The 15,053-nt window shown below is 35.0% G+C and overlaps 1 protein-coding gene and 1 pseudogene across 1 annotated transcript in view; one reads left to right on the forward strand and one right to left on the reverse strand.

The window, feature by feature from the left end:
- The window catches only part of RABGAP1L (RAB GTPase activating protein 1 like), an 802,566-nt gene that overhangs the window by 586,330 nt on the left and 201,183 nt on the right, over positions 1-15,053 (reverse strand). The window contains exon 12 of the mRNA XM_025368997.1: positions 10,927-11,020. Within this exon, the coding sequence (XP_025224782.1) occupies positions 10,927-11,020 (94 nt within the window). The remainder of the gene's footprint in view (positions 1-10,926; positions 11,021-15,053) is intronic.
- On the forward strand, positions 13,982-14,916 carry LOC112634640 (annotated as a pseudogene).

The following is a 15,053-nucleotide window of genomic DNA, read 5'->3' on the forward strand; positions in this document are numbered from 1 at the left end:
GTATTTGATTATAAGAATTCTGACTTTATTCATGTTTTGCTTGTTTAATAGAATGATCTAGCTATTTAAGAGTAAGTTCAAAATATTTTCAAGCACATTTAAAGTTTCACTGAGTATATATACTGTCTCCTCACTTTAAAAAATATTTCCACAAAGCACAAAGTGTAGGACTCCACACGACAGGTGCTTTACCTACATAAATCACAAAAAAAGTCTGTATGTAAATGCCTACCTATTTTTCCTGAGACTTAGGAAATCTCTAAATCGAATGTTTCAGAAGGAAATTCTGAGCACAATTAAAAATATTTGACAATCCTTGTATAAAAGACATAGTAGTTTAAACTTCTATAGTTTAAGCAAATGTTACCCTTTTCATATCATGACATAATTATAATGGCCCAAATAAAAAAAATATTTGAATTGTAAAAGATGCAACAAGTTTTCTAAAGGTCTAAGAATCAATTATCTTAGTTTTTTAAAACATTTCCCTCAGACCTTTAAATAATTTCCTCAAGTCAATTAATAAAAATATTATTAGAAATATTTTATTTCTGAAAAAAATGTACACTGAATTTCGGCTGAGAAACTCTGTCAATTCTACCTCAAAAGTCTTTTCCCATTTGGAGCCTCCTCTCTGTACACAGGGTCTGTGAGTTTGGTATAAATATCATCAACCCATGCAATTACCTCCCAATTTGTTTCCTGTTAATCAATGTTCTTTCTACTCCAATATTACCTTCCCTCCCCGCCAAAGAAAACAAACAAACAAACAAACAAACAATGGGATCGCAGCTTAAAGAAATTTGTTAGATATTGTCTTTATTGAAGTTGGGCAGTAGGCGCAAGAAGCTTCATTGTATTATTTTATTTCTGTATACATTCAAAAATGTCCCTTGGGTCTACAATGCTTTCAGAAGGATTTATTGATTATATCACAATTTTCTATTTAAAGGTCTACACGCCTCTATAACATGGTAAACCTTGAGGGTAGAAACTATGTTTACTCATCTTTAAATCAGCAGTGTCTGTTAAAGTCCCTAAGAAAGATTATTAAGATTTAAAAGTTGAATGAATGAATGAATGAATGAAGTGACTTGTTTTACAGGGAAAAAAGTGGTCAAGAAATGTGAAAACAGTCTCAGTGTTTCAGTAACTTTGTTAAATAATCTCTTATGAGTATGCGTTCCCACCCACATTGATTATAAACCTCAAAGGTAGAAACTATGTTGTTTTCTATGTATCTCTAAGAGCCTGAGATGATGCCTCATAAATTTTCATTGAAGCAAGTAATAAATCTTGCATTTTAGAAACTGAGTGGAGATCTCTATTTGGCTATTTATTTAGTCATCAAAAGATTTTGTTTTCTTATCCACCATACTGCCATTCTCATTATCTCTCTTTAAAATCATGACCAGAAGCTTCAAGTACTACCCGGGCAAGAGTATCAATTTTCCTAGTTTATTCATTCACTCACTAGAACTTCTACACGCTCTTATAAAAACTAATCTAGGCCAGGTGCAGTGGCTCACACCTGTAATCCCAGGACTTCGGGAGGCCCAGGCAGGCAGATCACAAGGTCAGGAGTTCAAGACCAGCCCGCCCAACATGGTGATACCCCACCTCTACTAAAGACACAAAAAATTAGCCAGGTGTGTTAGCCCACACCTGTAATCTCAGCTACTCAAGAAGCTGAGGCAGGAGAATCACTTGAACTTGGGAGGCAGAGGTTGCAGTGAGCCTAGATCGCGCCATTGCACTCCAGCCTGGGTGACAGGGTGAGACTCTGTCTCAAAAAAAAAAAAAAACTATTCTAGCAAGGTACCTATATTTATATAAATGGCAGCCTGCCCACCTGGTTAAAAATGTTCTGGCTCTAATGGCCAGGCACGGTGGCTCACATCTGTAATTCCAGCACTTTGGGAGTCCAAAGTAGGTGGATCACCTGAGGTCAGGAGTTCGAGACCATCCTGGCCAACATGGCAAAACCTCGTCTCTACTAAAAATACAAAAATTAGCAGGGCGTGGTAGCACATGCCTATAAATTCCAGCTACTCGGGAGGCTGAGGCAGAAGAATCACTTAAACCTAGGAGGTGGAGGTTGCAGTGAGTCGAGGTCACCATTGCACTCCAGCCTGGATAACATGAGTGAAACTCCATCTCAAAAAAAAAAAAAAGAAAAGAAAAGAAAAACAGAAAACACACACACCCCCACACGCACTTCTAATTCTAAAACCAGAGTGGTTTAGATTCAAAAACTGGCTTTGTCATTTACTTGACATGATCATGGGCAAATTACTTACTGGCTGTGAGATCTTGAGCAAGTTACTTACTTGCTGCCATTATATTTTCTGTATTTTTACACTAGCTACCTAACATAGCTATGCCTCAGTTTTCTTATCTCTAAAATGAAGATATGATAATACCTACCTCAGAGAGCTGCTGCAACAATTAACATGGAGAGTGCTTAGAATAGAACCTGGCACATAGTAAGTGCACCGAACTGTCAGTTATTACCTTTGTAGCCACGTCTCACCTTTCCTTCTGTTACAATGAGCTACCTCTCCTTCCAAATTCAACCCCTCCACTAGTCAACATATACATCTTTTCTTGCCTATTCATCAACCTATCCTATAATTATGTCCTCTTTCTCTGACACTATCAAGTTTTCTGTTACATCCTTTCTAACAACATACAAACATGCTATATTGCCCATTTAATAAAAAACTCTCAACCCACATCCACTTACTAATGTGTCCTCATTTCCTATCATCCCTTTATAGCAAAACTATTTTTAAGAGTTATCTATATCTGCTGATTTCCAATCCAGCTGGGCTTTCATTCCTGCCTCTCCATTGAAACTGTTCTTAAGATCACCAGTGACACCTAAATTGTTGAACCCAGTGGAATTCTAGGCTTCATTGGACTTCACCTATCAGCATTTGATTACTGTCTCCTTCCTGATAGACTTAGTTTACTTGATTTTTATCTTTATTCTCCTCCCACCTCACTGGTTGTGCTTTCTTGGGCTCCTTTGCATGATCCTCCTCATATTTCCAACTCCCAAACACTGGAGTGGTCGGGGGTGCAGTCTTTGGATGATGTCGTCATCTAAACTCACTCCCTAAGTAATCTCACCCATTTCATTCTAATAGCTTTAAAAACCATCTATATACTGATGACTCCCAAACTCATATTTCCTTCCCTATCTTTTCCTTGAACTCAGTGTTATACGAAAATGACTAATGGACATAGTCACTTGGATGTCTTAAATGCATCTCAACGTCTCCAAAATCTTGATTTTATCCTCCAAATCTCTCTTCTTCTATATTTGAGTAAATAACAAGTCTTCTAGTAGCTCAAGCCAAAAACTCTGACATCAGTGGCCAGTTATTTATTTTTCTCAGGCCACACAGAAAACAGAGGCAAATACTATCATTAGTCTCTTAAAATATATCCAGAATCTGATCACATGTCACCCTCTGCTACCAGCATGGTGCAAAACATAATCATCTCTCCCCTGGATTATTTACAATAGCATTCTACCTATTCTGCCTGCTTCCATCTTTGTTCCCTTTTAATCCATTTTTCACTGGGCAGTCAGAATAATATTTTTAAAATGTTTAAATCAGAATATCTCACCATGACATGACCAAGACACAAATTATTCAAGTAACATTCCCAGGGTTCAAGATGAAGCCAAATATAAGATAAATGAATCTGTGTATAATCTAATGGAGAATATTACAACTTAGATTTCTTAAAACACTATATAAGATAAAAATAACTACCAAATATAGATATATAAAATGTTCATAAAATTGGACAGAAATCTGTAATGGTGAGAGATATTTCATTCAAAAATTCAGTCAATAAATATGAATTGAGCACCTACTATACTCTAGGAACTGTAGGAGATGTCTCTAAAACAACAGTGACTTTAAGGAGGTCATGTGCATTTGACATAACTTTGCAGGATAAGAAGAGAAAAGTTAGTTAAGACAGAGTTACCAACGAGTATGCAAGGTATAATGAAGGAACTGTTGTGACAGGAGAAAAGAATACACTTCAAATAGCCATCTATGTATAAGACATAAATTTCCTTTTTTTCCTCTTTTTTCTTTTTTAGATTTAGTGATACTATTCTTGCTTCAGCACCTACTAGCAGTTAAGACTCTGGGCTTTCTTTCTTTTTTGCCGTTTATTTAAGGCACAATTTATACAGAGTAAAATTCACGTTTTTAGTATACAATTCTGTGAGTTTTGACAAATGCAAATAGGTGTGTGACCACCACCATAACCAAGATATAGCATAGTTCCCTCATTTCCCCCATACCCAAATTCCCTGGACCCTCTTGTAGTCAATACCACCAGTCCTTAACAACTACTGACATGCTTCCTATGATGACAGGGTTTCCAGAATATCATACAAATGGAATAACATAGTATTAAGTCACTTGACTTTGGCATATGTCACTTAACATGATACACTTGAGATCCATCAGTTGTGATGTATATCAGTTCATTCTTTTAATTGTTCAGTAGTATTCCATAGAATGAATATACCACAGTTGGTTGATACATTTACTTCTGAAGGACATTTGGGTTGTTTGCAGTTTGGGGTAATTATGAACAAGGCTATCATAAACATTCACACACAGGTTTTAATTTCACCTTGGTAAATACACAGCAGTGGGATTCGAATTGCTGGGTGGTATAAGAGTCTTCAACTTTATAAGAAAATATCATGCTATTTTCCAAAATGGTTGCACCATTTTGCATCTCCACCAGCAACATATGAAAGTTGCAGTTGCTATGTGATGTTTTCAATGTCTCCACATCCTTGCCAACACTTGTTATTATCTGTCTTTGTGATTATTGACATCGTAGTGGGTATGAAGTGGTATCTCACTGTAGCTTTGATTGGCATTTCCCTGATGGTTAATGATATTGAGCATCTTTTTATGTGCTACTCGGCCATTTGTATGTCTTCTTTAGAAAATGTCTCTTTAGATTGTGTGGCTCTATTTCTGAACTCTGTTTTCTATGCTACTAATCTCAATGTCTATCCTTGTATCAATACTCTTTTGATTACTGTAGTTCTATAGTAAACCTAGAAATCAGGTAATATGTCTTTTCACTGTGTTCTTCACTTTCAACATTGTTTTGGCTATTCTAGTTACTCTGCCTTTCTATATAAATTTTAAAATCAGCTTGTTAGTTGCTACCAAAAAATCTGCTGAGAATTTTATTGAAATTGCACTACTTTTAAGATTAGTTTTGGAATAATTGAAATCTTAACAATATCGAGACTTTCATTCCATGAACATAGTATATATCTTCATTTATTTCTGTCTTCCTTGATGTCTTTGATTACTGTTTTCTAGCATGTCAAAGTATATATCTAGCTCACAATTTGTTAGATTTCTGTCTATTTCATGATTTTCTTTTATGGTGCTTTTTTGTTTCAACATTTCTATTTTCAATTTTTCATTGCCAGTATATAGAAATGAAACTGATGTGCACATATTGATGTTGTATCTTTTAACACTGTAAAATTCATTTATTAGATCTAGGAGTTTTTTGTTTGTTTTGTAGATTCCTTGGGGTTTTCCACACAGACAATCACATCTCTGCAAATACAGACAGTGTTATATTTTCCTTTCCAATCTTGTTTGCGTTTTATTTCTTTTCCTTGCTTATTACACTTGCTAAGACCTCTAGTACTACGTTGAGTAAGACTCATGAGAATAGATATCCCTACCTTATTCCCAGTCTTGGGATCTGACATTCTTAAGTTAGATGTTAGCTGCAGGTTTTTCATAGGTACCTTTTATCAGGTTAAGAAAGCTCTCTTGTATTCCTAGCTTGCTGAGAGATTTTTTTGTTTTTTGGTTTTTTAAAATCATGAATGAATGCTGAATTGTGTCAAATGCTTTTTCTGCATCTATTGAAATGATTATATGGTTTTTCTTCTTTAGCCTATTGATATAAGTGAATAACACTGATTTATTTTCAAATGTCAAAGCAGTCTTGATTCCCAAAATACATCCCACATAGTCATGCAACATTATCCTTTTTTAAGTTTACATATTGTTGGATTTGATATGCTAGGACTTGTTGAGGCCTTTTTAGTCTATATTCATGAGGGGCACTGGTCTGCAATTTTCTTTTTTGTAATATTTTCATCGGTTTTAATAGCATGGTAAGCAAATGACATAAATTAGCTGGAAAGTATTGCCTTCTCTTTTATTTTCTGGAAAGTTTATGTAAAATTTATATACTTTTTTCTTCCTTCCTTCTTTCCTTCTCTTTCTTTCTTTCCTTCCTTTTTCTTTCTTTCTTTTCTTTCTTTTTTTTTCCTTTCTTTCCTTCCCTTTCTCTTTCTTTCTTTCTCTCTTTCCTTCCTTCTCTTTCCCTTCCTTCCTTCCTCCTTTCTTTCTTTTTCTTTCTTTCTTTCTGCCAGTCTGTCTGTCTCTCTCTCTCTCCTTCCTTCCTCCTTTCCTTTCCTCTACTCTTACTCTACTCTACTCAACTCTACTCTACTCTACTCTACTCTACTCTACTTTCTGACAGAGTCTTGCTCTGTCAGTGGCTGGAGTGCAGTGGTGCAATCCTAGCTCACTGCAACCTCCACCTCCTAGGCTCAGGCAATTCTTGTGCCTCATCCTCCCAAGTAGCTGAGATTACAGGTGCACACCACCACACCTGACTAATTTTTTTGGTATTTTTGGTAGAGACGGGGTTTTACTATGTTGGCTAGGCTGGTCTCAAATTCATGACCTCAAGTAATCAGCTTGCGTCGGCCTCCCAAAGTGCTGGGATTACAGGCATGAGCCACTGCGCCCAGTCTTATTATTTTTTTCTTAAATATTTGGTAGAATTTGTCAGTTTGGCCTCAAATTTTCTCTACTGAAAACTTTTTAACTATAAATTCAATTTTGTCAACTAATATAGGACTATTCAGGTTACTTATTTCAAGTAAGCTTTGGCAATTTATGACTTTCAAGTGTTTGTTGATTTCACCTGAGCTTCTAAATTTACAGGCAGTGAGTTGCTTATAATATTCTTTTATATCCTTGTAATGTCTGTGGGGATCTGTAATGATGTAGCCTCTTTGATTCTTGTATCTGTGTTTTCTCTCTCGTTTTTCTTGATCAGTCTAGTTAGATGTTTATCATTATCAAATATATTAATCTTTATAAAAATTAGCTTCAGTTTGACTGATTTTCTGTAGTGTTCTTCTCAACTCCATTTATTTATATTCTTATTTCCTCGCTTCTGCTTGCTTTGGGTTTTTCTCTTTTTTCCTAGTATCTAAAGATAGAAGCTTAGATCATTGACAGACTTGTTTTCTAGTATAATATGCCATGAATTTTAAACCTATTTTGAAATAAGAGCATGCAAAGGCAAAAAAGAAAAGCATAATTTTTTTCTATATTAAATTTTGTTTATCGTTTTAGAATATTAACTGCCATGTAGAAAATATTATGAATAAATAATTTAAAATCAAAAGAAACTTGATTGATAAAAAGCCAGTATCTGTCTCTACTTCCCTTCCCAACCATTCTCACCTTGCCATTTCTCCCAATAAGCATGTGGACTTTTAACTAAATTTCATCTAAGAATCAAGAAAGTGAGATGTTCATACATATTCTCTTAAATGAAAGAGCCCAGACTGTTATTGTAAATTCCTCAAGAATGGTGATATAATCCCAAACCATAAAAAGACAATAAAAATTAAGGTATTTTCTCAATCTAAGGGCTAGGAAAAGAAAAACAAAACACACAAAAAAACTTTGCAAACATTATTCCATTTCTGAAAGACAAAGCATGCATACATGAGCAAGTTTATAAAAGCTTCACTGGAAAAATGGAACCCAAAAATGTTAAATAACTTGTGCAAGCTACCTATCAAGTTAGCACTACAACTAGAACTCTAATTCAGTTCTGAGTTTTAGCATAATGTATTTTTCCCATTAAATTATATTCCCCTTCCATAGATCTTACCAAGTTGAAATTATTTTGCCTTTGGGAGTAAATTATGGACAAGAAGAAACATCTTATCCAAAGAAAATTAGTTTCTACAATACCTATATATAGATCTTTTGTTGATTAATTTCAACTGGAGTATAAGGTATTAGTTTTAGGTGTCATGTATTTTGTTATACTAGAAAGAATGAATGTGTTGGGCCGGTAAAAAGTAAGCACCCAATTCTCAGTAATGAGAGATCCAGTAAGAAGGGAGCCCTTGTTTTATGAAGTGACCACAATAGAAGACTATGCCCCTGTTCTTGACTAGAGAATCAGGGAAAAATAAATTCTGGCCAGAGAGTAGAGCTGCCGCAGGAGACACGTTGCTTATTTCTATGGTGCATGGAGGTCCATGTAAATTCCTAAGCCTTCCCCCAGCAAATAACTTGAAGTGAGAAAGAAAGAAACCATGTAACAGTAGAAGCCAAGCTGTGGTATCAATGCATATGCTACCATTCTATCCACTGCTATCAATCATATCCATATGGTTGGACCATAAATGTACACTTTCAGACCAAAGATGAAGAAGATTAGGACAAGTTGTTGGTGCTGTTTTTTATTTACTTTTTTCCTTACCAGTGTTCCTAATAAATAAATCTCTATCTAAAAACATTGGGTATTAAGAATGCCTAATTCAATTGACCCAGATAAATGGGTAAATGAGAATTAGGCCCAGCTTTTACCCTTTTGTAGTCATTTACCCACTGCCTATCAACTACAAGTCCACCCTTCCGTATTCTGCTCAAAGATATAAAGGCCGAGAATCTGCAGACTACATATCCCAAACTCCCTTACCCACTAGCTTCCAGGTTAGATTCTGCCCATGAGTAATAGACATATACAGGTGGAAGGTAGAAGAATGGAAGAAGGAATTCCATTGCCAGCACCAGCTATACCATAACTCCTGAAAAATACTAATTCTAGCCAGGCCAACAAGTACCAGCACCAATGATGTGGTTCTCCCCACCTGCTCCGATACCCGAGATCTGGATATCTCTTCAGAAGTGTGGAACTAAACAGTTGTCCCCTGCCCTGACAGTTCCTTCTAAACACTAGCTGCTATGAGCATCCTCATAATTCTAAGCAACCAGGATGCAGCCCTCTTCAGAGATTCCTGCGTCAGCTCCTCAGACCCCCTCTGAGTTCCTAGATTCTGGTAACAATATTTCTTTCATTTTATTTCTCCAGTCCTATAGGCCATAGCTGTTTCCTACTACTTGGGTTACTCCAGTCATAATGTCTCCTTTCTGCTCTCTCAAACTTCTAACACATTGTAAGTCAATTATCTGCATTAAAATGCTTCTGTTTTAAAAGTTTAGCATGCTTCCTATTTCCCAGCCTAGACTGAGACTGAAAAAGTCACCTGCCTCTAACTAGAACACACTCTCCCATCTTACTTCCTGCCGCTCTCCATCCCCCATTGAAATTGTCCTAACTCAGGACCATCTAAAAAGAGAACTGTTCATCTTAAAGTAAAGTAAGAGAGTAACCCTAAATAAAACAGATAAAAACATATGAGATAAATTTAGATTTAGGTGGACAATGCTTGCAAATGAGTAAATTAGATCCTGGATATAGTGTGGGGTAAAATTGTATAAGATTTTTGAAATGGACAAAAAGATTACTGAACATCATTTCAGTGGAATGGCTGGAACATCTGAGAATTGTGTGACAACACAGAAGTGTGTGCCTTTGTCTTTCACTAGGCTAGTTTACAACTCTCAACATATATAACATAATGGCAATGCCAAGTTTACTGTCCATAGCTATGCAAAGGATTCCCATTCATGGTAGTGCAAATGAATTGCCAGGTAAAGAAAATAAATCTCTAAATCAACTCCTTATTTTGATTGGCTCTAATACCTTACTGGTGCTCCATGTGAAAATAAAACCTAAAAGCTATTGGAATGGGAAAAAAAAAAAAAAAAAAAAAACACTAAGTCTTGAGAGAGATGTGACTGCCCAGACTTTGTAGTCTCCCCTGGACTACCTGCATGCATGTAATCTTATATGCTTATTCAACAATAAATTGAATTTCTATGTCTATACTAGTATGGGGAAGTATTTTGTTGGCAGAATTTTTTCATTACACCGACATATGATAGTCCTTTTAAAAAATGTATTTAAAGGCCGGGCGCGGTGGCTCACGCTTGTAATCCCAGCACTTTGCGAGGCCGAGGCGGGCGGATCACAAGGTCAGGAGATCGAGACCACGGTGAAACCCCGCCTCTACTAAAAATACAAAAAAAAAAATTAGCCGGGCACGGTGGCGGGCGCCTGTAGTCCCAGCTACTCAGGAGGCTGAGGCAGGAGAGACTCCGTCTCAAAAAAAAAAAAAAAAAAAAAATGTATTTAAAATAAATATAAAGAGTGCTTAATATAATAAATATAAACAGAGTACTCTTTTCTAATTCCACATAAAATACATCAAAATTTAAAGTAATAGTTTTAGTCAGAAAGAATGAAACAAGCTGTGTCAGTGGTAAAATGAGAAATTCTAACCTATACAGCCTATTTTAGTGGTAACAGACTTGGTTTTAAAAAAATGTAACCCTTTAACAGTAGACATTTAAATGCATTGGCAATATAGCATAAAGTTGACTCAGCTAAATGATGTGAAATAATAAGACAAATAATAAGGTCTGAGTGAAATAATAAGACAAAGACATCTTCTAAAAGCAAGTTAAATAAAACCATACTTAGGGGGAAGACCTAGCCAAATATAAAGAGTATCTATAAAATATATTTTAATTTTTAAGTTTTTAAACATTAAGATATTAAGATAGATTTTAATATTAATCCTTTAAAACCTATTTTAACACACAGATTTTAATACAACAAATTAACATCAACTATGTAAATATAAAATTTTCAGTATGAAAAATAAAATTTTACCATTTTCCTAGCAATTCTCCCCAAGAATACAGGATCTTCTCTGGACAATCCTTAGACACATCACCTGTTCCACTTGAGAGTTCATTATCACTGTCTGCAGAAGAAACGCAAACACCAACAAACATTACTTTATATATTACAGTAGATACTTTAAATATCATAAAACAAGAAAAATGACTCTGTGTCTAATAAAACAATCTTCTTTTTACATTATTACATGCATTGCAAAAATAATGGTAAGAACTTCATTAATCTTCAGTGCCTAGATATTTTAAAAGAACAAACTTTTATGAAAATGTCATATACAGTTTACATAACATGAAATTGAAAATACCTATAAATAAATAGCTATATCCAAAGAGTAATGTTTAAAAGGTAGTGGTGGCACAAATTGGTAATCCCTATACGGTGTTCTACTCCACAGATATTCTCAAATTTTATTAATGGGACCAACAAACATAAAAATTAAGGGTCAAACATATATACCTAAATATGACACTGAGAAACATATATGACATGAACACACAAACCACCAGAAATGTTATTTAAAAAAAAAAAAAAAAAGGTTAGGTTTCTTAAGATGTATTCAAAAAAAAAAAAAAAGATATTTTTAACTAGAGGAAAATTGAAATTGGCCTTTTTATATGGCAATTTTACAAAACACCTCAAAATGCAAAAGAATATGGGTTGATTTACAGTTTATAATCAGTGGTGAAAATGACCAATACTAAACTCTATAAACCTTTTAAGCAGTAGCAGAGGTAGTAGAGAAAAGAAAGAAAGAACAACAGACACAATTTACCTATTATAAAATATTCTTTGACACAGTACTACATAAGAAAAGGCTGGAGAAATACTATCGGAATAAAATAAGATAGCTGAAAATCTATCTGGCAGGTAACAAGTACCAAACTTTTATCAACACTGTGACAGTACAATAGGGATTGGCATTTAGTGGCTCCCACAGGGATCTGTGTTAAGAACAGTATTACTTAGCAAACCACAAAATCCAATGATCCAGTATTAATTAGCACACCACAAAATCCAATGATCCGAGTATATGCAACATCAGAAAACATTAATGTAATAAGTAATGGTTTATTTGGCCAGGTTAAAACATTAGGTCATAGCCATACAAAAAAGATTTGATGACATATTTAATAAAATATAACCAAAATATGTCCACATACAGAGACAAATGTTTCATCATCTTTAAAGCAATACTAGGTAAATAAGAATTGTAAGGGACATTTAATGCAAAAAGTGAACATCATTCTGGTAATTAAAATGAAGGCAAAGAAAGTACACACTAGCATGACTGTTCTAGAAACACCTCACATAAGCAACTGTATGAAGCTTGTAATAAGTTCATAATGAAAATAACAGATATTTTAAAAGTTAAAGCAAATGAAATATTACTACTATAGAAGTAATGTAAACAGGAACAACTGAATGACATAAATAGAAACAACTAAAGCTTTAGTGTTATAATACCCTGAGGAACTATCCCATGTAAACAACTATCTTTTATAACATTTATAATTTTTTATTTAAACTGAGGCACTTTTTACAGTGAAAGGAGACTATTAAAAATTATTATTGGTCAAGTGTGGTGGCTCAGGCCTGTAATCCCTGCACTTTGGGAGGACAAGGAGGGCTTGAGCTCAGGTGCTTGAGACCAGCCTGGGCAACATGGTAAAACCCTGTCTCTATCAAAATTACAAAAAATTAGCTGGGCATGGTGGCATACTCCTGTAGTCCCAGCTATTCAGAAGGCTGAGATGGGAGGATCACTTGAGCCCAGGAGACCACAGTTGCAGTGAGCTGAGATTGTGCCACTGCACTCCAGCCTGGGTGACAGAGTGAGACCCCGTCTCAAAAAAAAAAATTATTCTGGAAGACAGGTTAAACTTAGACTATGTCATGCAAACAAGGACTGATAATTGGCCCACTTATAAACTATTACCAAGTGTAGGTACTTATAAATTGGTATTCAATTAAGCAGGATCCAAGATCATCCCATCTAATACTTTATTCTGATCCACAGTAAATAATAATATGCCAAGGTTTCAGGCTTGTTATCTGATGATGTTGTACATGCCAAATTAGAGACCAGAATCTAGGAACACAACGAAAACAAAAAAAGGAAAAGGAAATAAACATTCCTGGATATCATAAATCTTGATTATAATAAAAATGAGAAAATAATACTGATGACAGAAAATCTTTCAAATTTGTAATACTCTTGCTGGGAAAGGAATTCCTAAGCATAAGAACAAAATCAAAGATACCATTAAAAAGATATAAAAATCTGATTACCTATAAATTAAAAACATCTATGACAGTATAGAGTATGTATATTTTTTAAAAGCAAAAAAACTTCTAACATTTGACAAATGGCTATTTTCACTAATATACCACAATCTTACTAATCAATAGAATAAAGAAAAATCCAACAGGAAATTGAGCTAAGGATATCAAGACAGTACAGGTCACAATATGTAAAACATGACTAAAATAAAAATGTTATAGAAAACCCATTTCATTAATCTTTTAAATGCAAATTAAAACAATGAAACATATCTACCAATTACATTGACAGACAGTATAAAAATTGATAATACTTAAGTTTTTCTAAAAGCATAAGGAAACAGGCAAGAAGGTTGATGTTTAAATAAGAACAATCTTTTTGAATTTATTAAGATGCTAAGTTAATATATCATTTCATCAAATGTATCCTCCAGAAACACATACTCCAAAGACATATGTGTAACAGGATTTTTAGTGTGTCAGTGCTTGTAATAGTAAGAAACTGAACTATCAGCAATCCATCAATATGTTTTACTAGCTAAATTATGGTATATTCAAGAGTATTCCAGAGAACACTATCAAGTAATTTAAATGAATGGGATAAATTGGTCTATGCTGGCAACCACAGGTGGGAGGACAAGGATGCTGCCCGGTAGTCTGCTTGCGTGCATGCATGAGAGGTGGCAGGTCTCCAACTCTGGCCTTCCCCACTGACTGTTCTAGCACCACGTTTCAAGCTATAAACCAGTTTGGTACCCAATTGGCAGAAGCCATGGTGACCTTGTCACAGCTGCTGAAAGCCCGCAGCAACAAAAACCTTGACAAAATTGACATGTCTTTGGATGGTGTCATCAAACCGAATTGAAAGCAAGGAAAAAAGCAGACTTTTCCAAAACTAAACAGAAGACTCCAGCAATTTAGGATGAGAATACAATGGGTACTCCAAAAGAATTCTGGTGTTGGTAAAACCAGTCTAAGCTGTAGAGGAAGAGTAATGCCTAGAAAGAGACATCCTCATGGATAATCATTGGCCTTGCAGTTAGGAAATCATCTGGAATTGGAAAAGGAATTAGTCCTATGAATTGTCCATGTCTAACTGACAAGAATACAAAACACTATTTTCCAGTGTTAAAAAGAAAGGCAAGCCTTCTGAAACAAAATGAAGTATGTAGGAAACCAGTTGCAGGTCTCAAGAGACCTAACCAGCTAAACAGAAAAAATAACATTACAGCCAATTTCACCAGGAGAAGAAATAAATTAAGCCATCAGAAAGACACTTCACAGGTAACTTTTCTTTTCGGAAGAGGCCTGAAGAAGGTTCAGGCCTAGTTGAACATGGAGCAACTGCTAGATGATGTAGTGGCAAAGAGAACTAGTCAACGCCAGACTTCTATCAGAAACGCAGGAATCTGACTGTATCTACTGACAACCCTGGAGCAGTACAATGCCCAGCAACTGAGAAACCATGATTAATTCACACTGCTGTACCTTCATTCTTTAAAAAACAGCAGCAAAAGAATATAAAGAAAAGTTCCCGTGGGTGTTTCCCTACAATCTGACATAAATAGTGTTGGAAAACAGACAGAGATAGTTTTGAATGAGCAGTTTGGGATCCTGAGAAAACAAAGAACCACTCTCACATGTAACAAAGGAGGAAGTCACTTTTTAACTGTGGAATAAATCCCATGTTACAGGGACTATTGAGTAACGACTGTGTTTGAAAAGCTGAATTATTAGAAGAGTTCTTCACAGAAATTCAGAAACTTTACTTCAAAATATTTATAAGGGTAAGTAACACTTATTTTTCAAGGTTTAAA

This window comes from Theropithecus gelada, chromosome 1 (genome assembly GCF_003255815.1).
Source record: "Theropithecus gelada isolate Dixy chromosome 1, Tgel_1.0, whole genome shotgun sequence".
In the NCBI taxonomy this organism is placed as follows: domain Eukaryota; kingdom Metazoa; phylum Chordata; class Mammalia; order Primates; family Cercopithecidae; genus Theropithecus; species Theropithecus gelada.